The sequence below is a fragment of the Hibiscus syriacus genome, unplaced genomic scaffold (genome assembly GCF_006381635.1).
Source record: "Hibiscus syriacus cultivar Baekdansim isolate YM2019G1 unplaced genomic scaffold, ASM638163v2 tig00009009_pilon, whole genome shotgun sequence".
Classification (NCBI taxonomy): Eukaryota; Viridiplantae; Streptophyta; class Magnoliopsida; order Malvales; family Malvaceae; genus Hibiscus; species Hibiscus syriacus.
Genome location: NW_024062181.1, coordinates 1,517,694 through 1,545,516, shown reverse-complemented (window position 1 = coordinate 1,545,516; position 27,823 = coordinate 1,517,694). Strand labels below are relative to the sequence as shown.

Genomic DNA, 27,823 nt, shown 5'->3' with positions numbered 1-27,823 from the left:
TGAGGAATGCTATCCACGAACGCATAATGAGTATCCAAATCCAATCTGATGGTCCAAAGCAGGGAATATCAACAATATAACAAATAAACACCATCTTGATCAGTCGTGGCGATGTCTAATTAACCCTTATAAAAAGATAAGTGAAAACAATTACTAAATGATCGAAAAACGTTTCAAAAAGTATAAGAAAACATACCATACATGCATATTTATTAAAATTAAAAAATAAGAGAAAATAAAAGAACAATAAAGAATATCAACAATCAATAACTAATATTAAAATTGGTGTCGTCGGTGATTATTAAAGACAAAAAAAAAGAACAGCTCACCGATGAGAGATAATTAGGAGAGAAAAACTTAAATAATATAATATGTTCTTAAATTTTTTAACGTTTCAATTTCATATCCAAATTATAAATCTCTTTCTAAATTAGTCTCTAAACTTTTAAACCTTTTAATTTTATCTCTATATTTATCCAAATATATAATTAGCTTCAACTGTAATTTAAACTTAATTTTTTAAACATATAATAATAATATAGTTTGACATAATAATTTTATTAACATAGGACGTGATTTTCATGTACCTATAGTTTGATATAAATTCAAAATATTAAAAAATTTAAGATTAATTTAGAATGAAAATCATAATTCAAGAATAAAACTAAAATATTCAAAATTTTAAAAATTAAATTAAAATAAATATCATAATTGAGTGATGTATAATGTAATTAATTCATAAAATTTATTAAATTATTAAAATTAAAAACTAAAAAATACCCAAAATCCCATAAATTTGTTTGCATATATTTTGGCTTTCACTAGAGCATGTGAGCATGTCAGCCAAGGGAAAGTTAGGAGAGAAAGAGAGTGGCTAAGCCTATAAGAGAGATTATTTTTCAAATTTCGTTTTGGTTTTACTTTCTTTTGTCATTGAATGGCAATCCTCAAAATCCAGCCTTTTCCAGCAATACCCATTTTCTAAAATCCTTCAAATTTCCTTTTTTTTTTCTCTCTCAATAATATTTTTTTATGAAGCTGTCATTGTCTGGAGGTAAAGTTCTGTTTTTTTTTTCAAAAGAATTTGTAATGTACATCTGTATGATTGATAATGATAACAGTATATAGCAGAGGAATTTGCAGTGAAGGAACCCTGTTTTTTTTTGTCAACTTATTTCCTTGTTGAAGGTTTCAAGATTTTCCATTGATGGATATTTGAGTTTCTTGCAGAAAAAAAAAAGAAAGAAAAGAAAATGCACCACCCCAGATCAAAATCAAGCAGTTTTCAAGTAAGCTTTGAGAAGAAGACAACCTTTTTTTAAAACAGTTTTCGAAACATATCAGTTTTAGGTAAGAGATTTGTTTAGCTTGTTTTTCTATTGTTTTTTTATGTTTCAAAGTCTTAGTTTTTAGTTTCCTGGGTTTGTTTTTAGGCTGCAAAACAGATAATTTTGCAGAAAAATGAGGGATTTTCCATCATGTTTTGGTGAAAATGGTGTTCAAGTAGCTGATTCATCATCATCATCATCAAATGCTAGTAAAAATGCACAGAATTTAGTTACCTGTGTTTATCAATGTCGAATTCGAGGTAGATCTTGTTCGTTAACTGTTACTTGGAGCAAGAGTTTAATGGGGCAAGGCTTGAGTGTTGGTGTTGATGATTCTTCTGCAAATCAGTGCCTTTGTAAAGTTGATATAAAGCCTTGGTTGTTCTCTAAGAGAAAAGGGTCCAAGAGGTTAGAAGCGAATTCGTGTAAAATCGATGTTTATTGGGACCTTTCGGTGGCGAAATTCGGTTCTGGACCGGAACCAACGGAAGGGTTTTATGTCGGTGTTGTTGCCGATATGCAAATGATATTGCTTCTTGGAGACATGAGGAAAGAAGCTTACAAGAAGACTAGTGCGAGTCCTTCTCCTTCTGATGCCCTTTTCGTGGCCAAAAAGGAACATGTTTTCGGCAAGAGGGTATTCGGTACTAAGGCGCGGTTCTGCAATAACGGTCGAATTCATGATCTGATGATTGTATGCGACACGATCGGTGTCAATGATCCGTGCCTTATGATTCGCGTTGATGGAAAGACTTTGATGCAAGTGAAGCGGCTACGGTGGAAATTCCGAGGGAACTGTACCATTTTGGTTGATGGAATGGCTGTAGATGTTTATTGGGATGTCCACAATTGGCTCTTTGGAACATCGGTCGGAAATGCTGTTTTTATGTTCAAGGCATTGCCCGCCATGGATGATAAGTTGTGGATTAGCCAACCAATACCTAATCCGAGTACGTTGCAGTGGTCTTTCTCGCAGCTGTTTCAAGATTCCATGTCACGAAATCTGGGCTTTTCACTGGTTTTGTATGCTTGGAAGAATGAGTAGGACAGAAAGTGCTAACGAAAAACTTATATCGAGTGGTGATGTTTATCTACTCTATTTATCAATCACAGTTTATTTGATTGAAAACGGATACATTCGGTTTTCATTTTTCGTTCTTAGTCGGCTGTATATCCTCGATACATTAGTTTGATTCTCGATGCTTGTTATACAAATTGAATTTCTTCAATGGATAGTTGTTGAAATCTTCTTCCAGCTGCAGTTTGAATCGGTTTTGCAGGTGATGAATCATCGACTAGCTGAGTTCAAATCTCCTCGAAGCATTATCGGTATGTTCTTAGCTGCAAGTATGCCCTAGCTAAAGTCAACATGAATTTGTTTAATTTGTTTCGATTTCTTTTTTTTTTTCGTAGTTTTTTAAGCTGATTTTACGAATCTGTTGGAACCTATATTACTTCAACTCTTACGTTTTCTTGAAGTACCAATGTCCAATGCATATCCAGGAATCAGTAAGGGAAATGATTATCCTAGGAACACTTACACCCACGTCCGAGTAACATATGTCGGAATTATTGTGCTCGGTAAATTCCAGTTATTCGAAAACTAATTTAAAGTTTGGTAGGTAATCCAAGCTTGATATCTAACTTTGCTTCTTTCAGAAAATACTAAGGAAGCTTGTGATTCGGATTCTACATTGAACGGAAAATACTTCGAGGTCAATTGTCGAAACTCACAATGATTGTATTGTGATGTAGGTTTTGAAACTATGGTGAAGAGGATGGTTTTGGCCTAAGCTGTCAAAAGAGTTTGGTCCCATTCCCATGTCTTCTCTTTTTTGCAGAATTATCGGATTGAGGTGTATCCGATAATTGATGGAGGTAAGTCACTTCCGATATGAACCGAGTTTGATAGGAAAATTCGGATTGACTTCACACCATTAAGGCTTTAAACTGTTGGAACTGCTTATTGCAGTAGCCGAGTTCGGCCTCCTCGGCACCATGCAAAGCATATGTTCAGTTTCATCCATTATCACATTTGATTGTTCGATCCTCTCTACATTCGATTTATCTAGTTATCTTTAAACATTTCAGATCCAACTGATCCGAAAATTTTTCGACCCCAAAATGTCGCTGTCGTTTTCCTTTATTTTGAGGGGGTGTCCTCTGTGATCTTAAAAGCATACTTTAACATTTTATTTACATGAATGAACATACAATTCATATCAATGCAAACCACTGAAAAGGAAATATAGTTATTTCATCGCAATCTCGTATGGATTACTCTGCTTTGTGGTTTTCGGAGCAGTTTTAGCTGTTGTTGTTGCCGGTTTAGCTCGATCTTTTGCCTTGCTAGCTCCGAAGCCTCTTTCTGATGATCTGACCCTTATGTTTCACCTCATTTTCCATTGTGGATCGTGTCCTATGGGTACCTAAACTGTGGCGATGAGTCAGACAGCTTGTTTTTGCATTTTCGTCTAGAGACGAGTGTACCGCATTGCTGCAACTCTTTCTCCGACTATGATTTGGAAACTTTGGTCGAGTCGATGGCAGCTGAAATGAAATAAAAAAGCAACAATGAAATGTTCCATTACCGACCAAACAGTTTTCTTGAAAGGGTTAACGCCGGGTATGTGTTTGATCATTTGGTTTTTCGGCATCGAAAGTTCATATGCCACGACAAAAGGCTTTCTTAAGTCGATGATGGTGTGTCTGTGTTCCAGTTTTCATCCATTATATGTCGTTAAACATAAACAAGGAGAAAAGGTCTGGATACCTTCTTCGGTTCTGCTGTAGGTGGAGGTCGTTTTTAGTTGAAACTCGGTATCGGATTAGTTTTGACAGCCATGCTCTTTCTAAGCTCCTTAAGGGCCGCTTCTTGTTCTTCCTGTAAGAAAGCAAAGAGTTCCACTTTGGTTGATTATCGAAATGTTCATAGATGCCACGGATATAGCTCTCCGAACAGACTGCTTCGAACACGAATTTGACGGAAGAGATAATTGAAAATGCCGCGTACCTTGGTCCTGGCCTCGTACTGGCTTCTCTCGGCCTCCAAAGCTCGATGTTTTCCCTCGAACTTCTGGTAAATCTGGTGTAGTTGAAGGTCTAGAGTTAACGCTTGCTCTGCCATTTGAACTAACTTTCGAGGTGTTGTGCACACTAATATGTCCGGCACCACTGGATTTAGATGCGGCGGGGCTTGATTTCATATCGTCGGTAAACTTCCGGCCTCCCGTCTTTTCGTTGTTCTCATCAGGGATGTCTCGGTACCAAAACTTGTTCTTATAACATCCAACACATGTTGATTCACGATACCATTCTGGATGGTCGAGTTCTCTTTGGTGCATTCCTTGACCTCATAGTTCTTCGTCTCGATGACTTCCGAAACTCTCGAATTACCATTAGATTTTGCACCACAGTTGGGGTTGCCATCCATGTGCACATCGGTGAGTTCCCTCCCCCTTCAAACTGCATTAGAAATAAGTCGAGCATTGGAATGCGATGACAACGGGAACCTTTTAGCTCGGAAAACCACTGATGCCGGCAATTTCGATTCTCCGAAACAAGAACCGTACCGAGAATGACCAGCACTAGTAAGTACTTTGCGATTCAAAGTGCATAGATAACCAACACATCAAACGAAACATATTTCTTCATGTTAGATCCATCCATGATCGGCGGTACATAATCGACATCCGATCCGAGATTGAACGACGATTACTTCTAAATCTATAAGCGGAGAGAAAGATAGAAATCTCTAATTAAACTCCACATTTCTTGGCAAACATTCTCAGGAAACAAACACAACAGAGGAAACATAATTGGGTATATATATATATATATATATGGTGTCGGATCCAGAAATATTTTTGAGGTCAGTACACATATATAAATATATATTTTTAATTACATGTTGACTAAGAAATAATAAAATCATATTTTAATAATGACTACGGGCATCGTTGTTGTTTTCAGGCACTGACTCGATAGTATAATCTTTCAAGTGCTGACTTGATAATATAATGTAAACGGAAGTCGATCTATAAAATACAGCTCAAATGATTTTGAGACTAAATTTTATCATATCTCAATCAACAAGTTAATGTCTGAGTTAGACACCTGCTAATTTTTTAAAGGAAAAATACGAATTTTAAATATATGAATAATGAGTGACCATTTTATAAAAACATTCTATAATTAAGAGATAATTTTATAATTTTCAATAATAAGAGGACTAAATAAAACAATACCATATAATTGAGTAAACAAATATCATATACCATTTTGTATTTTTTTTCCTTATATATTTGTTTAGAATCTAGATAAATTTGGATAAGGGGCAAAATTGTCTATTTGGAGGGGAATTTCTTTATGCTCGTGAACAAACGAGAGGATTCTCGGAATCTAAACATTTTCAGTTCCCAAAATACCCCAAAAAGAAAAATATAAATAAAAAAATCCAATTAATAAGTACATCTGTCATCAGTCAAACGTCAGAAGTCAATCAATTCAGCCCCCAAATCTAAATCCAACGGTGCAGATTCAAGTGCCCGAAATTAAAAATCCATAAAAAATATCCCAGAATTATCGCAATAAAAAATTAAAAAAATCTGCAACACCTCAAAAAATGGAACTGAATGAAACCCAACAACAACACTACTTCACCAGCAACAACTCTGACACTGTCACCACAACTCCGTCACCGACCAATGGGCTTCTGCTACCTAACGACGGTGGAGGGTCCCACCACATGGTGTACCCTCACTCCGTGCCTCTGTCGGTTACGTCGGCGTTGGAGCCGGCGAGGAGGAAGAGAGGGAGGCCTAGGAAGTATGGAACGCCGGAACAGGCCCTGGCTGCTAAGAAGATGGCGTCGTTGAGCTCCAAGGTGCGGAGAGAACTGCAGCAACAGCAACAACAACAACAGTTGGGTCTTGGTGGCGGTGGTGGGTCTTTGAAGAAGTCTCAGTTGGTTGCATTAGGTGGGTGTTTTTGATAAAAAGTTTATTACTTTTGGGTACCCTTTTCTGTGAATTTGATGGCTTTTGGGGGGGGGGGTTCGTTGCGAATTTGTTAGTTATTGATAAGGTTTTTGGTGCATTGCTCTGTGGGGGTATTTTTGCAAAAGTAAGTCTACTTTTGATACCCCATTTTGAAAGAATTTAAATGGCTTTTGTTGCAAAGTGTTGGAATTGGTAGGGTGATGGATTGCTTGTGAAAATGTTGCCTTTGTAACTTTTTTTGGTACCCAGTCTTGAATTGTAACTTTCTAGAAGCCTTGTTGCAAATTTCTTGAAATTAAGGCTGTTTTAGTTTACTGAGCGTGAACCATCACATTTGTTGCTCAATGTGTTTTCTTTCCCTATTAGTCTCCTATATTGGCATCTTTTTTGTGAATTTGAAGATGCTTGAGGAGCTTGTTGCAATTTTGTTGAAAACTGAAGGTTTTTTAAATGCTTATTATTATGGTTCATTGTCCTTATTTGATTGTTTTTAAATGACCCCCTTCCCCTCTTAAAGTTTTTTAAAGGTTAGTTTATGATTCACCTTAGATCTTCAATCAATGTGTGGTATTTTGCATAAACGATTTTGTAAAATCTTTGGAGGAGGGAATATGATATAAGTCTAATCGTGTGATTGTCGTCGTGGCATTTTGGGTTAACTTAATCAATATATTAATGTCTTAGTTCATTCCAGTATTGATTCATTATCGAAGTCCTCTGGTTTACTTTCACCTAGGATACAACACATTCACATGTTTATACATAGTACAGTGTTAGAATAAGGAGGAATAGATAGATACAACGCATTCAGATGCTTGGTTGATTCATGATATCATGTATATAAATGATCTATCTGTTTCATAGCCGCTTTCATGTTTAACGGGGTTGTATGATGTTCGGTTCTGAAGTAAGTTGAGTCATTGTTTGATTATATATGGCTTGCAGTCGCAGTTTGATACTTAAAGTCTCGCTCTTTTTACCCTTTAACTGATGCAGGCAATGCAGGTCAAGGTTTTACTCCACATGTTGTTGATGTAGTTTCTGGAGAGGTATGGCATTCATTACATACCGAAACTTTTGTTAATGATTTGAATGCATGTTGGCATTAGTTATACATATCCGATGCATACCAGTTTCCTTGTAACTTTTGTGATCTGTTAAAATGTAACTTCTACATCGTTGACTTCCTTAAAAAATTGGCATGGTTGGACTTCTAAGCATGATTCGGTTAAATAAGATGTCATATTGATTATGTGATATTTGTAGATAATAGTATGGTTCAAAGTCAGAATAGCAGTGCTGTAGTAGCCGATAAACAATGACGTGAGGCTACTTTTTTAATGTTGATATTTACGAATTTGATTTACAACAATCTTGATTCTTTTAGTATTGTTTCTATATGTTAATTGAATTGTTTCCTCGCCTTCTTGACGTGATATATTGATCCAAATAGGACGTGGGCCAAAAAATACTGATGTTCATGAACCAAAGCAAGCGCGAAGTATGTATTTTGTCCGCATCTGGTACAATCTCGAATGCATCTCTTCACCAACCGGCAACATCCGGCGGTAACATTGCATATGAGGTAATTGCTTCTTTTCTCGTTTTGTTGTAATTATTTTATATCGAACAAGATAGTTCCGATGTTTATGATGCAATTGCCATGCCCATATTCCTAAAAAGTCTCGTATGCTTGCCTTGATATTAGCTTTTTATTTTTACTGTTTCGGTTAATTTGCATTTCATCTGCTTAAAATATGCTAATTTGTACTGTCAAAATATGATTTGTTTTCTCGTTGATATGGTATTAGGGTCGGTTTGAGATCATTTCATTATCAGGATCTTATGTTCGGAATGAAATAGGAGGGAGGACTGGTGGACTCAGTGTATGTCTATCAAGTGCAGATGGCCAGATTATTGGTGGCGGAGTTGGTGGACATCTAAAGGCTGCAGGCCCGGTTCAGGTATTTGTACTATAATTATTTTGATTCAGGGAAGGGGATTGGAACGAATTTCTGTAGAACTTGTATCTATCATTAAGCCAAATGCTCGATTTATTGCTGTACAGGTTATTGTCGGTACATTTACGATAGACAACAAGAAGGAAGTTAGTGCTGGGGCAAAAGGTGACGCCTCCGGCAGCAAGTTGCCATCTACGGTTGGAGGGACTTCAATATCCAATGTTGCCTTTCGCTCGGCTTTTGAAACTTCAGGAAGAAACCCAATCGCGGGAAATGACGATCATCAAAGTTTTGGAGGAAGTCATTTCGTGATGCAACTGCGAGGCATGCATATGGCACCTCGGTCCACAGATTGGAGGATTTCCCTAGATGATAAAACCGGGTTTGAATTAACTGGTTAGAATCTTGTGTACGTTCACACACACACATACATGCATGCACTCTCACATCAAGAAATGCTGAAAGTAAATAGCTATTACAGGAAAAACAGGTCAATCTCTGCAGAACGGGGTCTACGATCAGCTCGCCGGATAGACATGATTTGCGAACGAAACACGGTTTCGTTATAGATATTTAAGTCACCGACTTTTTTTTCCTTACGAAGACGTAATTGATGTACAACTCCATGGTCCCTTCCACCTTTAACCAGAGTGTAATATGATATGCATGTACAGGTCGGCACGTTAGGCTCCGTTTGGAGTACGGTGGGAAGGTCTACTTGTAAACTGACATCCGATGATATACGAGTCTCTCGCTGTGCTACTGAATAGAACGTTACTCGATATCGGTTAGGGTGGTATCGGATGCCCTCACCGTGGTCGAAATGGAGCCTATAATATGCCACAGCATGGAGCAAGGTGATGGGGCCTTTGACAATCTTAGTCCTTTGTTTAGTTGAAATGTTTTCTTTTTCTTAATATTGTAGAAAGATTTGAGTTTGAATTCTCGTAATTATTATTTGAATTTAATATTAATGTGTAATTATAATATTTTGATTATAATTGATTTTTTATATTGAAAGTCTCGATATTATAAATTTTAATTAATTATTAATTACTCAATCTTCTAAAATTAGGGGAAATTGACTTTCAGCCTCTAAATTTGGCAATTTCTCTCAATTTGGTCTTTAAAACTTTTTTAACTTACGTTAATCCTAGACATAAATTTTGAGTCATTTTGATTTTAATGGACTAAAAATGGAGTTGTCAGGGTTATGAACTAATGTGGAAAAAAGTTCAAGGACCAATAAGGAAATAATTGTAAAGTTTAAGGATTGATATATTAACGTGTCGATAGCGACTATATTATTACGTTGCCCTTGACTTTTAAGCATAATTGTGTGAATAAACCAGCAAATGAATTTTGTCAAGTCTTTGGTGGCGGCTTTGTGGTTGCCGATCATCTTCGGTTTCGTCCTACTATCTCATGGCTGCCGGAGAATCCAGGCCGGCGGAGAAGCAGCTGTTTTGGGTTCTTCCTCGGAAGCGATTCGTTGGAAACAGTTTAACAATGTTTCGAAAAAGAAAGAACCAATCAAAAGTCCACCGCCTCCTATGGAAGGTCGTCGTCATGGTTTCAGACCCGAGCCTCGCAAGGTTCCACCATCTCCACCGCCACCGCCACCACCACCACCACCATTAGCCGGGCCAGTATTTATGCCGCCACCGCCGCCGGAACCACCTATGTTAACTTAACTGTACTAAATATCTATGTGTGCATCTTACAAGATGTGGATGTAATGGAATTGAAGTTTGATATTTTCAGCTTATATTTTTGCTAGGTTAATTTTATTTATATATATATAATTTATTATTAAAATCCATAAAGTTCATTATATATATTAATTTTCAATAAATGGTAACTATTTATTGTAAAAAAATTATTAGTTAATTGCATAAATAAATCTTTTTCTTGTAATAAATTCTTTATTTTAAAAAAAATTACATTACATCTTTTAAATAGAAAAATTATATGTTGACGTGATAAAATTATTTCATATAATTTTTTTCTCACAGTACTTTAAGCTCAAATTTTCTAATATTTACTTTGATTTAATATTTTATTAATAAAGTACTTTAATTTAATTTTAAAAGATATCAATAAAAAATAAAATTAATAAATCAACTTTTCCCATATTAGACAACAATCATTTAATTGCAATTCCATCATTTTCAGTTTTTTTTTCAATTTTTATTTTTCCATTTTTGTAGTAATTTTATGATCTGAGTGTTAAACATGGTTAAATTTTGAAAATATACCTCGTACTTTCAATTTCTTGCGAATTTACCCCTCTAGCATAGAAAATTAGGGGCTTGGCTCTATTCCGAGATTAGGAAAGAAGAACCCTACAAAACCCTCTCAGCAAAGCTTGCAAAAGAACAGAAAATCAACTCTTTTTTAAAGGAAATCAAAATCCAATGGCATTGACGATCTCTAATGTTCTTCACTGCCCAAAACCCAGAATTTCACCACCAAATTCTATCCACAACTATTCAGTCCCCAATCTATCATCTTCCTATCTCAGCTAATGCTTATACTAGCCTCCTTTCAGTTGTCTTCTGTTTTGTTAGATTTTTGGTGTTTGGTTTCTGAGAAAATAGAGGAAACGGGAAGGAAAAGAAAGGGGAAAAGGAGGAAAGCTTTGGTTTTGATGTCGTATTGGGCAGTGAGTGAAATTTAACTGAATTTAGCCTACAAGGATGGAATTACTCTTCATATAAAATAAGCTGATTTTTTATGAAGCTCTTGAGATAATACTAATGATTTAAACTGCTGTTCATTTGTTTCGATTTATTTCTGTTTTTTTGTGTTGTTTAAATTGAATACCGAATTTGAAAAGTAAAGCAAGTTAGCATTTTTAATATATATATATATATACTGTATAAGCTGTGTTTGTTTGCTCATTGCTGGCTTAGGAAATTTAGAATTACTTTGAACAACAAGCATGTAGAGCATCATGTAATAAGGTCATCTATGTTGTTCCGGCTTTTCATTTTTCTTGAAGTTCTAATGTCGAGAACCGGTATCTGATGCATATCTAGATTTGGGATATGAACACCGAGATCCTCTGAATACATGGTAGAACTTAGAAAAGTTGAATATAACTATTTCGGATATATACTTGTATCAAACACTTAAACCCGAGTACTAGTACGGCAGAGCGTTATTACCAGCATGTGGTAATTGAATTTTAACTTGTTTGGTTTTCTTTTTGCTACAAGTGTTTACCGTTTGTGATAAGTTCTCGAATCGATCAGGTTTCCCCAGAGATTTTCTTTTCCGAAGAATAAAATCGTGATCTATGCTGCCTCATCTGCAGTGGGAAGTTCTAATCCCGACGGTGACTTGAACCCGAACTTTGAACTCTTTCTGTTTGGTTGATTCGGAGAACATAGTACCGAGTTATTAGTGACCGGATTGATGAGTATTCCAAATGCTTGTATGTTTTCAGGTCCTTGGTGTGAGCCCTATCGAGGGATTTGAAAAGGTCAAGCAAGTATACACAAGAAAACGCAAAGAAGCTGACAAGAGAGGTGATGAGGCTACTGCTGAACTTGTAGGTTACGACTCTCTTAAAATTGAAGCGATGCACTTGTTGAGAAAGAACGTCCACCTCGTTATATATTGAATTTCCATTACGAAAATCTGGATATAGAGATTCTGCCTACTTTTGGGGTACTTACCGTTTGCTAATACATGTTTTCCAGCTTGAAAAAGCATATGACAAACTCATGATGGCACAATTAATGAATCAGAAGAAGGGTGTAACATATGGTTCGTTTAAGGTACGTAGTTGACAATCCTTAATGTAATACCCTTGTCTGATTTGTAAAAACCGGATTACATATTCGGTTTTCATGCTTCGGATAACATGGTTAAGCAACCATGTTGATGTGAAACCTGGTTGGTTTTATTTTTTTAGGTTTCGAAGGATGCGAAATATGCGGATAAGCAGCCGATTGTACCATGGGGGCCAAGGTTTCGTAACTACCCATAAGTAGAAAATTTCTGTAATAGACTGTCTCATGTTGTTTGCTTGATACATGGAAAAACTTGAAATAAAATCGAACATACCTGTGTTGTACACATCCATATCCAACACACACCCAAGTTCGAGTGGCGGGGCATGAAAGATGATAGTCATCCCGCATTTTACGGGCGGAATATTATATTGAAAATTTTGTGAAGTTCCTTTATAGTTTTTGATAAGTTAAGGTAGCGAGAACTCAAATTTGTTTTGGCTCGGTCTTAATGCTAGTATTGGTTACGAGTTACGACTCCTTTAGTGGTATTTCAAAGTCTGGTAGTCATACATACTCTTGTGTGGAATTACAATGTGCTTATGGTTCTCGAAGGCTAGCGATTAAGATATGCGCATCAACTTGGCAATTTCCGCTGCATTTGTAAGTATGATGCATCCCTAGCATCCTTATTGCATCGATTTAGTACATGTTTCTGCTTCTAAATCATCAATTCAGGCATATGGCTAATATCAAAAAAGTGTAGCAGCTATGGTGTGGTCCCATCACTCACATTTTCTTTCACCCCATTTTTCTCTCGTTTCTTTGCAGACAGCTTGGATTTTAATCAAGCGCAATGCTGAATATAAACCGTTGCAGTTTTTGGCTTTTGCATTCGTTTATCGATTTTTTTTTGAACCACCTGTATCACCGACATTTACGGTGAGTCAATTTAAAGAGCTTAATTCGTGTTTTATAGTGATGTCATATAATGAGGATCTTGTACTGACTTTGATCATCACTTTCGTTTCTTAAAGTTCTTGATTATTGAATTTTGATATCGACTACAGGAAGAAGGTGAAGATGATGGGCGGGGCATCCGAATGGGAAAAAGACTTCTCCGTTCTCTCGTGCTAGTTTTCAGTTGTATTGCTTTGGCCTCTCTGGTACGAGATGTTGCTCAACTTCGAATTCCATCCTCGATAAAGTTATACGATATTGATTGTGGCATCACATTCAACTTCATTTCTCCTATTTGTAGCATCGTCGATGACATTTTGATTGTATTCTTGCAGGCATACACAGGTGTTTTGAATTTGATCGAGTACATCGGCGGTTATATACCCCTTTTTCTCTACAATAACCAGGTAACATCATTGAACTGATATCTAACCCATGTTTAGACATGGGTACAGGGATGAACATACCTGTATCCGATACCCCAAAATCCGAGTAACATACCATTTGCTCGATACCGGGGCCTGCCTCATTTGCTTCCAACCATGCCAAGTGATGAACGTTCATGTGCAGGAGCTCATAGTGACCGCCGCATCAGCAGTTTCGCTATACATTATGGCGTCGTACTATAGGTGACGAGCCCTTACAACATATCTCTCATCGTCTCTTCGTGCCAGTCGCATATCTCTCATTGACCACTTACAACATGACGAGCGACTGTGTGTGTGTGAACGTTGCCGCACACTCCTGAGTGGGGTTCGATGAATGATCGGAAATTGGAGCCAACAGACGTCGAGCGATCGAAAGTTGATGTGAGAAGGGTGATCCTTAAGAAAATGATATCGTATCGGTTGAATCCAAAGCTGATGGTTTACGATTAGTTCGTTAAAATCGATATTTAGTCCATAATAAAACCAGTTGAATCGATAAACAATTCCAACTGACAGCAGAGTTCCACCATAGCCTTGTCCCCCATCTTTAAATAAACAAATTAAGGATAAAGACAAAAGCTAAACCGTCCCACTAATTTATAAATGGTGGATTCTTTCTCGGGAAACAAACATCAAACAAAGAACCAAAAAAAACTCATTTATAAGAGAAACGTAGAAAAAAAGTAAATTTGAATGTGAAATTTCAACAAGTTCAGCCTTTAAGGTTACTCATCATACAAGCAAGAAGCTCATGTGTATAAGAGAAACGTATAAAAAAAGGAACTTTGAATGCTAAATTTCAACAAGTTCAGCCTTTAAGGTTACTCATCATACAAGCAAGAAGCTCACGTGAGTATATATATTAAGATTTCAATTAAGATGGAGCCGATCGAGTTTTAGCTTGATTGATATCGTTGCTCTTAACTTCGTACGTGCTTGCAACGTTGTTATTAACTTGGTGCGTGCATTTTCCTCCTGTTTATGGATGGAGGGACATCTCGATAATTATTCAAAGTTATTACATTAATATTTAATGTCAAGTTGGTCTATTAATATTGTCGTGTTGCTTAGAGCAATTTGGTTGAATTTTGCTATAAAGGGTAAGGTTCTGAGGGTTTAAGCTATAATCTCATGATCATTGAGGTGGAAAAGTTTATTATCTCTTGCTTGTAGTTTTATTTATTGTATTTCTTTGTTCTAAAATGGAAATTTGTTGGTTTTTTTGTTGAAATGATTTTCCATTTTTTGCAGAAACAAGGAGCTTTGTCGATTGTTTCAGTGAAGGGAATCTGCAGAAAGTTTGAAACAGGTAAAACATGGCCCTTTCTTTCTCTATTATTTATTTTAATACGCATGAGTACATGAATGCATGTGCATATTCTTCAATGGATTCTTTCATGAATTCGAGCTTAGTATAGTTTGATCACGTAGTCATGCTTACGAGATGATATTCGATTAAGTTCGGATTCGACTTTCGGAATGTTATGCAGGCAAAATAAATGTTTTCAGGGTTGTTTTGAACTACTTTGGTGGGGGTATAGACTAGTTTTCGTTCCGGGATTGGTTTCAGAGAACATGGCGATGAGAACGGTTGATCTTCGATCTGATTCGGTCACTAAACCAACCGAGGCAATGAAGGCTGCAATGGCAGCTGCTGAAGTTGATGATGATGTCTTGGGTACTGATCCGACTGCCTTCCGGTTAGAATCGGAAGTGGCGAGGATGTTAGGCAAGGAGGCCGGTCTATTTGTCCCGTCGACCACCATGAGTAACCTCGTTAGTGTTCTGGTTCATTGTGATATTAGGGGAAGCGAAGTCATTCTCGGAGACAGTTCACATATACATATCTCTGAGAATGGTGGTATTTCGACAATAGGGGGAGTGCATCCAAGGCCGGTGAAGAACAACGAAGACGGAACGATGGACATCAATTCAATTGAAGCCGCCATTCGAGACCCAAAAGGAGAGCTTGTGTACCCGACTACAAGGCTGATTTGCTTGGAGAGTCCGCATGGGAAGTAAGATTATGGCTCTCCTTTTTGTTTCTGTTTGACAATGATAACATATGCATTCAAATCGTTCCGTTTCAGTATGTTTTCTATGTCCATACTCCATGTTGTGTCCACAATCTTTTATCGGATGACGGAGTGTCGGGGCTGGTTTTCGAGTATATGCGTGTAATGTCCGTATTGATGCTCCGGATTCTGCCTAAGTTCTATAGGATGAAACTGATGTCTGTCGAAGTTCTTCATCGATTCGTTTCTCCCTTTTCATCGCTCGTTAACATCATTAAAAGTTTTCTTCTACTTAATGCAGCACCGGGGGTAGATGCTTGCCCGTGGAGTACATAGACAGAGTCGGCGAGCTAGCTAAGAAGCATGGTTTGAAGCTTCACATTGACGGGGCTCGTATTTTCAATGCATCTGTGGTAACTTAGTCTCTGTACATTTCGTATAATTAGCCTTCGATCTGTGTGTATGTCTGCATAATTAAAGTTTATGTGACAATTGTCCTGTTTCCAAGTACCTAACCAAAGCGTTCGTCCGCCAGGCACTCGGAGTTCCGGTAGATAGGCTTGTACAAGCTGCCGATTCAGTCTCAGTATGCTCTTCGTGTCAACATTGTTGGTTATTTAATCTCATTTTGCAATCTGGTGTTGTTATGTATCAAGGGAGTTTCTTTTTTTCTCTGTCGATTTTCGATGTGTTAGGCATGTCTATCAAAAGGTCTGGGCGCTCCGGTCGGATCAGTCATCGTTGGCTCGAAAACCTTTATTGCCAAGGTAAAAAAACAAACTTCTGCAGCTAAAATTTCTCTGCAATTTATGAAAAATTGTCATCGAAATCCGTTTTCCTTCTTTGTATTTTAGGCTAGAATACTTCGGAAAACCTTAGGTGGCGGGATGAGGCAGGTCGGTTTCATTTGTGCCGCTGCATTGGTTGCTTTGCAAGAGAATCTCGGAAAGCTTGAGCATGATCACAAGAATGCAAAGTTTTTAGCAGGTAAAACTATTGGTTTCTTTGATTATATACATCGAATTTTACGGTCCGGAAGAGCCTCCATTACCTCTATCGGGTGCTTTCTGTCCTCGAACTTACCTATAAACTCATCGACTTTGTGCCGGTTTATATGGTTTCAGAGGGACTAAATCAAATCAAAGGCCTAAGAGTGAACGTTGCTTCGGTGGAAACCAATATTGTGAGTAATCTAGTTATTGAACTTACATTAATGGCAATGTGCCCCTTTGCTAACACAATCCAAATCAGGTTCCACAGTTCGAGTTCCGATTCGGTTTATCGAGTAATAGAGTTGCTATAACGGCTACCAAGCTTATAATCTTCTAATTACGTTTATGTTACCAGATAGTCTTCGACATAGTGAAGGGATCGGAAATCACTGCAGAGAAACTATCCGAGCATTTAGCGGAACATGGCGTGTTTGTGATGCCACGGGGTCCATACAGGTCAGTGTACTCCCTCAAGTATCACCCAGGATGTTGCTTATTCCGGTGAACATGCAAGAACAAAGGATTACATGCTCACTTTGTTTCAAGGATCATACCGTCGTATATCTGTCCGAACTTACGTCGAAGACGTATATTTTAGACGAAATAAAGAGTCGAGTTAACATAGACTTCGGTTATCGGACTTTCTAACGGTTGTCTCCTTTGTTCTTTTTGGTCATTCAGGATGAGAATTGTCCTTCACCACCAAATTTCATCAAGTGATGTGCAGTACACATTGTCACGCTTTCAGGTGATCAATTCAAATGTAAACGAACCACTAAATATGTGAATGTATTTTTTAAAAAATAGGTGTACTAATACGAGAGACGTACTCGTACTCGGGCTCGTACTCGGGTCGGAGTCCGAATAACATAAGTGTTCATGATTTTTTTCATGAACTTACTATAGTGTTCACCTATTCTTCTTTGAATGTTGCAGCAAGTTTTCTCAGGACTGCAAGAGGAAAATGGCAACTAAGACACATTTGGTAACAGTTGATCAATGAACACTTGGAAGAGTTGGAAATCTCATGTGCTTGAAGACACTATTCATGTAATAAGTAAAGTGCTTCATTGAAATTAATAAAATCAACGGTGATATGATATTATCCTATGGTGACACGTCAATATTACTGTTAATTTTTTAATGGTAAGTGACCAAAATATAATTTTAGATATGATTTTAAAAAAATACTTGAGTGACCAAATCGGAGTTGTGAGAATAGTTGGATGACTTCATAAGTAGTTTACCAAATATGATTAATATATTTGAGTTAATTACACCATGTGTCCTTAAATTATAACTTTCATTTTAAATTGGTCTTCAAACGTTTGTATGTTTCAATTTCATCCTCAAACTATGGCCCAATCCTAAAGTAACTCTTAAACTTTTAGATGTTCCAATTTCATCCCTAAAATATGATTTTTATTTTAAATTGATCCTCAAACTTTTGAATATTCCAATTTCATCCTCATATTTATCTAAATATATAATTAGTTTCAATCATAATTTAACCTAAATTTTATTTTTTTGGAACATATAATAATATAGCTTAGCTTAACAGTTTTATTATCAGGAGATCAAATGATCATATATCGATAGTGTGAGATAAAATTGAAATATTCAAAAGTTTAGAGATTAGTTTAGATTAAGGGTCATAATTTGGAGATGAAATTGAAACATATAAACGTTTGAGGATTAATTAAAATGAAATTCACAATTTATAGATGAAATTAAAATACTTAAAATTTTAGAAATTAATTTAAAATGAGTCATAATTCCACGTTTATTTGACTTAATATTTTTAACCATTAACAAAGATTTAATTTAAGCAAACTTTGACTCATAAATTGAAAAAAAAATCAACAAATTATCCAAAAATAAGAAAAATGATAAGAAAAACAATGGAAATTAACAAACTATCCTACAATTTCTCGTAAAGAATCCTCCATTAATGTCCCCTCGTTTTACTTCCCTCAATCTTTCATGGTCATAAGACCTTTCAGTTCAATTGTCGTCGTTGGCTCGACTAGCGCAGGTTTGGGAGGTTTCTCCGTCATCATCCCGCTCCTCCGCCGACGAAAAAATGACTTCGACATCTTCCGGGATTCTCGATGTCACTCTCGTCTCCGCCCAAGACCTACACTCGGTCTCCAAACACATGAAGACCTACGCCGTCGTTTGGCTCCAACACGACGAAAGCAACAGGCAGGCCACGAATGTAGACCAGACCGGCGGAAAAAACCCGGCATGGAACCACAAGTTCACGTTCCTAGCCGATGAAAAGTTCCTTAACTCCGATGACGCCGCCATTTCCGTCGAGGTTTGCGCGGCTGGATGGGATAAAGACGCTACGATAGCATACGTTAACGTCCCCTTGAATGATATCCTCGAGTTACCGGCCACGGTGGCCTATACCACCGGTACCGTTGCAGTTCAATTGCGCCGTCCCAAGGGGAAGACGAAAGGGATCCTCAACATGGAAGTTTGCCTCAAGTTAATACCGGAAGGCCATAGCGGCAGCATGGTGAACGGGGGCTCGCTTTGCAACTCCGACATAGGACCGTCTGCGTCAGTCGTGGCGGCGGCGATCGCGAACGGGTTGTATAACCCACAAGCTGATAATCAAATTGAAGAAGCAACGGAAATAAAAGAATGGACCAAGAAAGAGAAAGAAAAAGAAGAGGCAGAGAGGCGGGCGATGAAATGTCCAGCTGGGTCGATCATCGGCGCTTCGGACCAGAACATGAAACCGAAGGGGAAGAAGGGTGAAGGTAATAAGAAGTTGATTAAGATTTTGGGATGTGAGATTTCGATCACTTACGCCGGCGGCGGCGGTGGTGATAAGAAGAAAAATAAGAAGAAGCATGGAGGTGGTAGTAATCTAAGTTTGTAACTTGAGCTCCGTGGATGATTAATGATTCATTTTAACTTTATCATACGTGAATTTTATTTTATTTATATTTTATAATGATTAATTTTAATTTTTTTTTGATAAAATTTTGATTTTAATTATATAGATATATTTTTATAATTATGATTTCATTTATATATTATATTTTGATTAAAATAATTGTATTTACATGTATGTATATGCATCGACTACTCCTTGTGATTGTAGCTTCAAAATCTCTACTTGCATATCCTAATAAATTGAGATAATTGTACAGGAAGACCCTAAACTATGATTCTATTTTAAATTAGTCTCTAATTAAAAAAAATCATTTTCCGACTCATTCTAAATTGATCCTTAAACTTTAAAGCATTCTATATCATTCCTCAAATTATTAATACTTTAATCCTTCTATTAATGGGACATTAACTCTACTGATTATTGAAAGTATTGGAAATTGAACATGTGATCTTCTAAAAAGTTAATATGTTTTTGAATGTCTAAAGCAAATTTAATTTGATTTTGAAGGTCCTGATAAAGTTATAGAAGGTCAAATGTTCAATTCCTAAGATATTTTTCTAACTAGTAAAGTTAATGTCACATTAGAGAAATGATCTAAATGAGATGATACTGATAGTTTGAGGACTAATATAATTTTTTCAAAGTTTAAAGTTTAATTTAGAGTGAGAATCATATTTTAAGAACTGATATAAAATATTTTAAGGTTTGAAGATTAATTTAAAGGCTTAATTAAAACTTAAGTGTCAAAAATATCTCTTATTGATTTTAGATGACTAAAATTTTCTCTGATCAATCCAAATGCCTGACCGTTAACGGTCATTAAAAAATCTATTATCCAGTCAGTACTTGACATATAACATGCTTTTTAATTTCCCTTTAATTTTATTTTTTAAAATATAAACCAAAATCATAAATTTTCTAAAAACTCCCCTAAAATCCTTAAATTATTCAAAATTCTATAATCCCCAAATTCCTAAGTTTAAATCCTTAGATTTCATATTTCATTGTCGAATTATTCATTATTGATTGATAGTGGAGGTTTGATAATGGGTGGACATTCGACGACGACGGTAACATACAACAACAATAATTGACATTGAGATTAGGAATTTAGATATATAAAATTTAAGGATTTAAGATTTATAAATATTTGGAGGATATTCAATGACATTAATGATGTCGACGGTGAAAATAAGTCTTGAGACTAGGTCAAAAAGTTTATTCTATATAATAAAATTTGACAATACACAATTTTAAATTAATTAATCAATAAATTGAATATATCAAACGATAAATATAAAAAAAATATCATAAAAGTATTAGTTTTTTTTTACAAAAATGGTTTGCAAATTGATGATATATGCTCAGATTGTTTATAAAAAATATAATTCTCTCTCTTGAATTGACATAGAAAACAAAACCCTAATTAGTTTTAATTCAAGATTATTACAAATCTAGTCTTGAAACAAAATCCCCACCACCACACACTATAGTTCAAATGGATCATCATCGTCTTCTTCCATCATTTGAGCAGCTGCATTCTCTTCTTCCTCATCATTAACCACCAGATATGGATTCTTCTCCGTCGGCTGAAAATTATAGAAAATAAACCCATAGAAAACCAAGCTGGCGCCTTCTTCCAGCACAGTGACCAGCCACGCGAACCTGTAATTCAAGAATGCTCCAATGGCGGACACCACGATTCTAGTGAAATACAAGTAGACTATCACCACTATGTAGAACTGCTTGAAGAGTGTGAGTTTCTCGAGGTTTTTAGCGGCTTTTCCGTCCCGTTTCGACGCCTCTTTCAGGCTCCGGATCGACCAGATGATCGGGAAGAACACGACGCAACAACACGCGATGTCGATCAATAGGAACAATTGGTTCCACGTCATCCAATCCCTCGTCGCCGGACCGGTCTCGTTTATCACGACGTATACAATGTTCTCAAGGACTTGTAACGGGATCACCGTCTTCAGGACTTGTTTCTCTCGTTCCTGGAGGTAGGGTTTGAGTATCGACCAGCCGGTGCCGATTAAGATGATTACGGTGAACAACATGATGCCTTTGAAGAATCCGAACACGTAAAACGCGACGTCCCAACCGTGGGGGGTGCCGGTATTTCGGACATAAGTCGTGTCTTCGGAGGCACATATCATTTTTAGGCACTTGGAAAGAAGCAATGCACCCATTATCATATGTATCTTCTCAACCCTAGGCCATTCGTTCTTACATGCAATGACCCATACAATGAAAAACGCTGCATATACTAAAAACAAGAGAAAATAAAACTTCGGCAACGGCGTTTTTCCGGCCGACAAGAAATCTTTTTCGCCATCTTTAAGGTTGTACATCTCCGTATGAACGTGCATCGATACTTCGACGTCCGGCTGACAGTTCCCGAACACCAAATTGTATTCGTTCGGTTCACCAATTTCGATCGAACCGGTGTACGTCGAGTCCGGTTTAAGGTTATCAAACTTGAATATGAGCTTCGCATACCGACTCGTTAAAACGCAAAATGTTCTATCATGCATCGAATAGTTCCAAATACTTCGGAACGAAGGGACGTCCGCAACGAAGAACCCCATCAAAGAAGGGTTGAATTTCGTGTTTCCGTGCCTCGCCGCCAACGAAACGTTGGTCACCGAGATCGATACATGGCCGTGTTTACCGAATCCGAAGCTCTCGAATAAGATCATCGTCCGATAATCATCCAGAACCCGAGTGTTCTTGATCTCGGAAAACGAAAACGGGATGATCGAGAGAAGAAACAACAACGTATAACATGTTTTACAGGGATTGAAATGGTTCATCATGTGTGAATTGTTGTGGATGGACAGAGGAGGAGAAAGAGTGACTCAATTGTGAACAAATCTGAGCATTTTGGGTGAGAATTTTGATTGAAAAAACAATGTTATGGTTGATAATAATTGTAGTAAAAGTCACAGAGGAACGGTTTATGTGGCTAAGATACGGCAGATTGTGGGGGAAGGAACAAAGGACACATGTTCATTTCATGGAGACAATTTTAAAGAGATGCCATTGTATGAAATTGTTAAAAATTATAACTTTTAGGGATTAAAATATAATTTTATTATTATGCCAACTTATATTTAAATCTTTTAGGGATATGCACAACCCAAGTGTCCTGGACACTAACGATGCATTTGGTTCACGGAATATTAGATTACCGGTGAGAATAAGATTACTGGGAATGTAAGATTACCCGTGAGAATAAGATTACTGGGAATGTTGTATTTTGTGTTTGGTTCGTTTAGCAGGAATGTAATATTACAGTGTTTCGTTAAAGGAATAAAATATTATTGGAATATATATTTTACCAAATTATCCTTATTACATATTTATTTTTTTAACAAGTTGAATTTTACTATAATTAATTTATATATTTTCTTTAAAAAAATTAAATTCATAAAATTTATATATTTTTTTACAAATTTGAAAAGATAAATAGATTTAATGAAAGGGTAAAGTTTTATTTTAACCCCTAAACTTCATATAAAATTCTAATTATGGATTTTTTTTTGTAAATTTAATATAGTTTAAGGATAAATTTGTAAATTAACCTTCGTAGAATTTTTTTATTCAACGACAGAAGGATATTTTTGAAAAAAAAATTAATGGCATTTTAGTCCAAAACGTCGAGAATGTAACAATACCTAAAGGAATGGAGTAATCACATTCCCGATAATATACCCCCAAAACACTATTGTTGGAATAACTTATTACCGGGGGCTGGAAATGTTTGCCAACCAAACGGGGAAATAACATTCAATTCCCCTGGTAATGTGAGATACCCTGAACCAAACGCCCCCAAGTGGAAATGAAAATGTTATTATTCTTTGAGGTCCCGAATTCGAGCAATAAGAATGCCAGAGGTACGAGGATTTAATGTTCAACTGTTGAGAGCCATGTACTTACCCCAGTTTAATAAAAAAATAAAAATTAAATTGAATGAAAAATTAATTATAATATAATAAGTTTATTTTATAAAAAAAATACACACATACACACGTTGTACATCGTTTAATGAAAATAGTTTAAAATAAAGCATTTCATTTCTGTTTTGGTCACTCACAGTTAAAAAATTAACACGATTCAAACATATATTCTTTTATTATTTTTCATTAATTTTATTCCATCAATAAGTAAATAAGTAAATAGGTAGTTTACCCTATATAGAAAATCACGGTAAAGTGAAGTGTATTTTAATAATTGAGAGAAAAATGCTTCAAGTAAAGCTTACACATTCCACTGATCTGCAAAGTACATATACACATACAAGGGAAAAAGAAAGAAAAGGCTGATTCCCAGATTTATATGCTAGCTCTAGTTGGTTTCCTCCCAGAAAATCAACCCCCAACTCGAAACATGCATATCAAGTTTCAACACTATCAATAGAATTCGACATTCAACGTGTGCGCGCAAGAGAGGACTTAACGTACCGAAGCTTTGCATTGGTTTGTAATACAGTCTGATCCAGGAGTTCTTCCAACAAACTAGGACTGGGATGAGGATCTACCTGAAGAAGATCTTCCCAAAGAGACCGAAGCCATTGAAGAGGCCCAAACACGGGCGCTCTGTGCGCCTTGGTGAAAGTTCCTGGCTTTGCATAGCCTCAACTTGGTCCAAACTCTCCTCACGTCGACCATGTGAAGGGCTCGTGCAAACAGCTGACTTGTCTCGCCGAATATTTCCAAGTTCAAATGTAGAGAATACGAAACCCAGATTGTTTTGAGACGAGATAGTACTTTGGGGAATATTGATAGAAGTAGTCTTAAACATAGAAACAACACGGAAAAGGCTAAGTAGGGGTCCCTTTTTACTATCTCTGTTGAGAATGCCTCGTTCCACAGTTGTATCACATATTTACTGTCGTCTCCTGATGCGACCGGTTCGTCCTCAGAAACATATTGAACGGGTTCAAATCCTGAAAAGCAAACACTGGTGTTAAGAAACATGTAATTGCATTCAACTTACAAGCTAGGCTTCAATACAAGGAACTCGCATAGGAGAGTAAGTACCTGCTGTTTTCTCGTAAAATAGTACAATTGAGGAGAGACCTTTTGGACCACGATATCGTATACTTGATGTCTGGTTCACAATTAAGATTGACGGCAAGCTATGAATTCCGTACCTTGAAAATATACTGTGATACAACAAATGCCAAAGGTGTTAGTTTTGAACTTTTTAATTAGATTCAAAGGGACCGCAAAAGAACAGTTTGTTTGATCGATAATCCTCTATCATGCACGAATAATGAAGCAAGGTCACCTTCATATGGATTCTTCGTAAAAGGATAATCAATTATCCGACTATATGTTGGACATAGTAAACACTACATGTGGTTCAATTCTAACTGCTAAAATTATTACTCCGCATAGCATTATCCGAGAATATGTCCATGTTAAGGTTTGACAACCTTTGTAGTCGAGAACATACAAGTAACATGATAAAAAGAATTCAACGTGCACAAACACCAGCATGAAAGCAATCTGAGTAGCTACGCACCTTGGTGAAGCTGAAGACTCTTCAACTGCCAGATGTTCCAATTGAGGAAACATGGAACTGAGAATGTCAAATTTTGGACGCATGCTGCGTGAAAATGGGCACCAGGAAGCATAAAAGAGCACGGAAGCGTAACCATTTCTCTGTTTGGAAGTCAATGCTCTGGCCAAGAAGTTGCTGTCCACCTGCAAACAAAATGAATATATATATATATATATATATGCACATATACATATCATACTGTTTGCCGTTAAAATACTGAAAGAGATGTAAATTATAAAACCTAGAAAATAACTACAATCCGATGGCAAAATGATCTTAGAAAATGCACACTTTTCTAAAAAAATGAATTTTGTTTTAAACAATACCAACTTTAGTGATGGTTAACTTGAATCTTTCAGCTTTCTTTCCAATACTTTGAGTTGAACACAGAAATCGTTAACGCTAACATACAATCAAGAACTTCAGGTTGGGGAACATAATGCTTTTGATGGGTGCATACATTACACATACGATTGAATGCTGCTTGCACAGGTTCAACTTAAGAAACTAGGAAGATACATGCTCGAACGACCACTCATTTCAAATTATATCCCATAAAATGCTTGTGAAAGCAGAAACAAGAGGATGGGTATGCCATGATTTGACTTTTGATTCATGGACATCAATGCATATGTTTTCTAAAACTGGCATATTAGGGCATGTACTAAGTTACAACATTTTCGTTCATTTATAAAGAAAGTCAAGATCCAACCATAAAAAGCTAAAAGAAAAATTACATTCACAGTAATCGAGCCATTTCGATTCCTTTCTAGCCACAATCTAATCAAACTAATGCATCTGCCAAAGAGCTACAAGGATGCCACTAAATCAAACAAATTCAATGTTTCATATCTTCAATCAAAGCTTTAGGAAACCGAGTGATCTCCTCTAATACGGCTTATTCGAGCTGAATTGCATAAAGCTTAAATCTTAAAATATAATACTTGAGGTGCATCTCTATTACTTTGACATAGCCATTTGGCCCATGGTAGTCTTAAATGCTGGATGCTCACTGATCATGCTTTTGAAATGTATAATAGTATCTCAATTCTAAATCTTCAGCAAGAAAATAAATAATCATAGCCCTTAAACATGACTAATGCTATAGAATGAAAGGCTAATAAATTTTACTATTTCATTTCCGCTTGTTTCTTCATCATTTAACAGCAAATGAGCCACAAATTCCATTAGAAAAAATCACAAATACCAAGAAAAAAACAATCTAAAAATCAAGAAATAAGAATTCCACAATAAATTGATACGAGAAAAACATACCTCGAGAGGAGGAATTGGAGAGATCGTAGGAGAGCATTGGAAGCTAAGATTTTTTATGAACACATCGGATTCGTGGGAGCAAATAGGAGAGCCAAAAGCGCAGCTTATTGAATAGATAGCAGTGATATAAAACAACAAAAAAAGAGAAGAACAAGAACCCATTTTGGGATTTGAATTGTAAAACAAATATAAAAGAAATAACATTCAAAACAACAACAATAAGAAGAAGAAAATGGGGAGATTGAAACCCAGAAAAAATTAAATCAAATACTAATTATCGGAGAAAAAAGATGTGAAAGTGTGCAAAAATCTGCAGCGTTTTCTTTCTGGAAATCTTTGTTAAGATTTGGAAAGCTGAATTTGAAGAATATTTATAATTTTTCTGACGAATTTGATGATGGTGGTGGGTTGGGAGCTGAACCTCACCGTGTGGGCCTAAATGCTTAACGTAGGTAAACAAAAAAGACCGTGTTGTTTTCGCTGTTTCGAAATATTTATATGGTTTCGGTTAAATTCCGTCACTACTCCCTGTGCTATATGTAAATAGTATATTTAGTTACTTTAATTAGGTCAATTTAATCTGTACTTTTTGGGTTTTAAAAAATCTATAGATTTAAATGATACATGAATAATATGGTTAAATTATAAGGAAAAGAATACAAATAATATATGATATTGTTTTGTTTAGTCTCAATTATTAAAAGTTATAAATTAGTTTTCGATTATAAGAAGTTACTTTGTTGAGTCCTCATTTTCCGTTAAAATATTAACGACGGTCTGAATTGGATATCTTTAGCGTGTTTTTGTGCGCATATATACAGGGTCGAAGCATAGGATAAAGTTATGCTTCGGCCCAGGAGGCTATTGACTCTCTATTTTTTTATAATTTAAAAATATATGTGGATAAATATTAAATTAGACCTTCAAATTTTCTATGCCTCCTCATTTTCTATGATTAATTATATTTTGTTCTCTCATTTTATTGATCAATTATATTTTGTCCTTCAACCGGTATCGCGGCACTGTCCTGCATATACATGATCCTTTTCGGTTATTAAGTTAACTAGTAAAGCTAGCATGTTAAATATTCATCCATTTCCTTCTTTATAGATAATTCTTAATAATTATTTATATATTTATTTAAAAATAATATTAATATATATGTATAAAAATATTCATAAAAAATTAAATATTTATAAGATTTAATATTATGTCTAGAATTATCCATAGAATAATCTAGGTACTTGTAAGTCTAATATGATTAAGATGTTGACATGTATCGCCAATCCAATTACTACTAAATTCTATAAATATGTGTGATAGTTTTTATTATTGCAAGTGCGACTCCAAATGTTTCAAATCTTTTCTAAAATTTCGATTCTCAATTCTAATTTTTAAATGTATTCCATATATGCTTCGAAAAAAATCATCATGAAAATATGTAAATTTTAAATCGTACTTGAAGATCAGCATAAAAAAATGTATTAACATTGAGTTATGATGATTTGTCTCCTTATGTAAGGTCATATTTTCTTTATTCAACCTATTTTCCTGAGTATTAATAGATTCATATAGGTAGGCTTATCAAATTATTGGTCATTGAAAGTATTGTTTCACCAAAATAAGGAAGAGATAATGGGGA

The 27,823-nt window shown here is 36.0% G+C and overlaps 7 protein-coding genes and 1 pseudogene across 9 annotated transcripts; 5 read left to right on the top strand and 3 right to left on the bottom strand.

Annotated features, from left to right (window-relative positions):
• Positions 1-864: 864 nt before the first annotated feature.
• LOC120202954 lies at positions 865-2,946 on the top strand. 2 transcript variants are annotated; one of them, XM_039203316.1, is made up of 3 exons: positions 865-870; positions 1,055-1,059; positions 1,458-2,946. In XM_039203316.1, exon 3 carries the CDS (start codon positions 1,462-1,464, stop codon positions 2,371-2,373), a length of 912 nt encoding a protein of 303 aa, XP_039059247.1. In that variant the 5' UTR covers positions 865-870; positions 1,055-1,059; positions 1,458-1,461; the 3' UTR covers positions 2,374-2,946. The 2 variants fall into 2 exon arrangements, with proteins under 2 accessions (XP_039059247.1, XP_039059246.1); XM_039203315.1 differs by lacking the exons at positions 865-870; positions 1,055-1,059 and adding an exon at positions 1,233-1,350 and having other exon boundaries at positions 1,434-2,946.
• Positions 2,947-3,677: 731 nt separating this feature from the next.
• Positions 3,678-4,672, bottom strand: LOC120202784 (annotated as a pseudogene).
• A 1,241-nt stretch (positions 4,673-5,913) lies between these two features.
• LOC120202948 (AT-hook motif nuclear-localized protein 14-like) lies at positions 5,914-26,315 on the top strand. Its single transcript, XM_039203308.1, has 7 exons — positions 5,914-6,307; positions 7,325-7,377; positions 7,782-7,913; positions 8,140-8,292; positions 8,397-8,685; positions 8,771-9,236; positions 26,304-26,315. Exons 1-6 carry the CDS (start codon positions 5,953-5,955, stop codon positions 8,821-8,823), a joined length of 1,035 nt encoding a protein of 344 aa, XP_039059239.1. The 5' UTR covers positions 5,914-5,952; the 3' UTR covers positions 8,824-9,236; positions 26,304-26,315.
• Positions 11,731-13,669, top strand: LOC120202951. The gene is made up of 8 exons (XM_039203312.1): positions 11,731-11,845; positions 11,997-12,074; positions 12,212-12,267; positions 12,635-12,692; positions 12,861-12,971; positions 13,100-13,195; positions 13,325-13,396; positions 13,560-13,669. The coding sequence occupies exons 4-8, from the start codon at positions 12,660-12,662 to the stop codon at positions 13,620-13,622; spliced, it is 375 nt and encodes a 124-aa protein (XP_039059243.1). The 5' UTR covers positions 11,731-11,845; positions 11,997-12,074; positions 12,212-12,267; positions 12,635-12,659; the 3' UTR covers positions 13,623-13,669.
• LOC120202947 (probable low-specificity L-threonine aldolase 1) lies at positions 14,548-17,527 on the top strand. 2 transcript variants are annotated; one of them, XM_039203305.1, is made up of 10 exons: positions 14,548-14,726; positions 14,988-15,435; positions 15,734-15,845; positions 15,968-16,018; positions 16,128-16,199; positions 16,287-16,419; positions 16,557-16,615; positions 16,780-16,880; positions 17,106-17,172; positions 17,361-17,527. In XM_039203305.1, exons 1-10 carry the CDS (start codon positions 14,648-14,650, stop codon positions 17,397-17,399), a joined length of 1,161 nt encoding a protein of 386 aa, XP_039059236.1. In that variant the 5' UTR covers positions 14,548-14,647; the 3' UTR covers positions 17,400-17,527. The 2 variants fall into 2 exon arrangements, with proteins under 2 accessions (XP_039059236.1, XP_039059238.1); XM_039203307.1 differs by having other exon boundaries at positions 14,645-14,726; positions 14,908-15,435.
• LOC120202783 (BON1-associated protein 2-like) lies at positions 18,508-19,317 on the top strand. Its single transcript, XM_039203156.1, has one exon. The coding sequence runs from the start codon at positions 18,508-18,510 to the stop codon at positions 19,315-19,317; it is 810 nt and encodes a 269-aa protein (XP_039059087.1).
• LOC120202945 (protein CANDIDATE G-PROTEIN COUPLED RECEPTOR 7-like) lies at positions 20,753-22,166 on the bottom strand. Its single transcript, XM_039203303.1, has one exon. The coding sequence runs from the start codon at positions 22,152-22,154 to the stop codon at positions 20,823-20,825; it is 1,332 nt and encodes a 443-aa protein (XP_039059234.1). The 5' UTR covers positions 22,155-22,166; the 3' UTR covers positions 20,753-20,822.
• Positions 23,584-26,436, bottom strand: LOC120202949 (5'-adenylylsulfate reductase-like 5). Its single transcript, XM_039203309.1, has 4 exons — positions 26,182-26,436; positions 24,868-25,049; positions 24,381-24,505; positions 23,584-24,286 (listed from the first exon to the last, which is right to left on the bottom strand). Exons 1-4 carry the CDS (start codon positions 26,383-26,385, stop codon positions 23,856-23,858), a joined length of 942 nt encoding a protein of 313 aa, XP_039059240.1. The 5' UTR covers positions 26,386-26,436; the 3' UTR covers positions 23,584-23,855.
• Positions 26,437-27,823: the final 1,387 nt, after the last annotated feature.

Excerpts from the sequence above, each read along its gene's own strand:
- LOC120202954 (XM_039203316.1), top strand. The coding sequence starts at position 1,462 with ATGAGGGATTTTCCATCATGTTTTGGTGAAAATGGTGTTCAAGTAGCT.
- LOC120202948 (XM_039203308.1), top strand. The coding sequence starts at position 5,953 with ATGGAACTGAATGAAACCCAACAACAACACTACTTCACCAGCAACAAC. Across the intron at positions 7,914-8,139 it reads GCGGTAACATTGCATATGAG|GGTCGGTTTGAGATCATTTC; the intron begins GTAATTGCTTCT and ends ATATGGTATTAG. Across the intron at positions 8,293-8,396 it reads AGGCTGCAGGCCCGGTTCAG|GTTATTGTCGGTACATTTAC; the intron begins GTATTTGTACTA and ends ATTGCTGTACAG.
- LOC120202951 (XM_039203312.1), top strand. The coding sequence starts at position 12,660 with ATGCGCATCAACTTGGCAATTTCCGCTGCATTT. Across the intron at positions 12,972-13,099 it reads CTGTATCACCGACATTTACG|GAAGAAGGTGAAGATGATGG; the intron begins GTGAGTCAATTT and ends TATCGACTACAG. Across the intron at positions 13,196-13,324 it reads GTATTGCTTTGGCCTCTCTG|GCATACACAGGTGTTTTGAA; the intron begins GTACGAGATGTT and ends GTATTCTTGCAG.
- LOC120202947 (XM_039203305.1), top strand. The coding sequence starts at position 14,648 with ATGATTTTCCATTTTTTGCAGAAACAAGGAGCTTTGTCGATTGTTTCA. Across the intron at positions 14,727-14,987 it reads CTGCAGAAAGTTTGAAACAG|AGAACATGGCGATGAGAACG; the intron begins GTAAAACATGGC and ends GATTGGTTTCAG. Across the intron at positions 15,846-15,967 it reads GTATTTTCAATGCATCTGTG|GCACTCGGAGTTCCGGTAGA; the intron begins GTAACTTAGTCT and ends TTCGTCCGCCAG.
- LOC120202783 (XM_039203156.1), top strand. The coding sequence starts at position 18,508 with ATGACTTCGACATCTTCCGGGATTCTCGATGTCACTCTCGTCTCCGCC.
- LOC120202945 (XM_039203303.1), bottom strand. The coding sequence starts at position 22,154 with ATGATGAACCATTTCAATCCCTGTAAAACATGTTATACGTTGTTGTTT.
- LOC120202949 (XM_039203309.1), bottom strand. The coding sequence starts at position 26,385 with ATGTTATTTCTTTTATATTTGTTTTACAATTCAAATCCCAAAATGGGT. Across the intron at positions 24,506-24,867 it reads GAGTCTTCAGCTTCACCAAG|TATATTTTCAAGGTACGGAA; the intron begins GTGCGTAGCTAC and ends GTTGTATCACAG. Across the intron at positions 24,287-24,380 it reads ATTTTACGAGAAAACAGCAG|GATTTGAACCCGTTCAATAT; the intron begins GTACTTACTCTC and ends TTTGCTTTTCAG.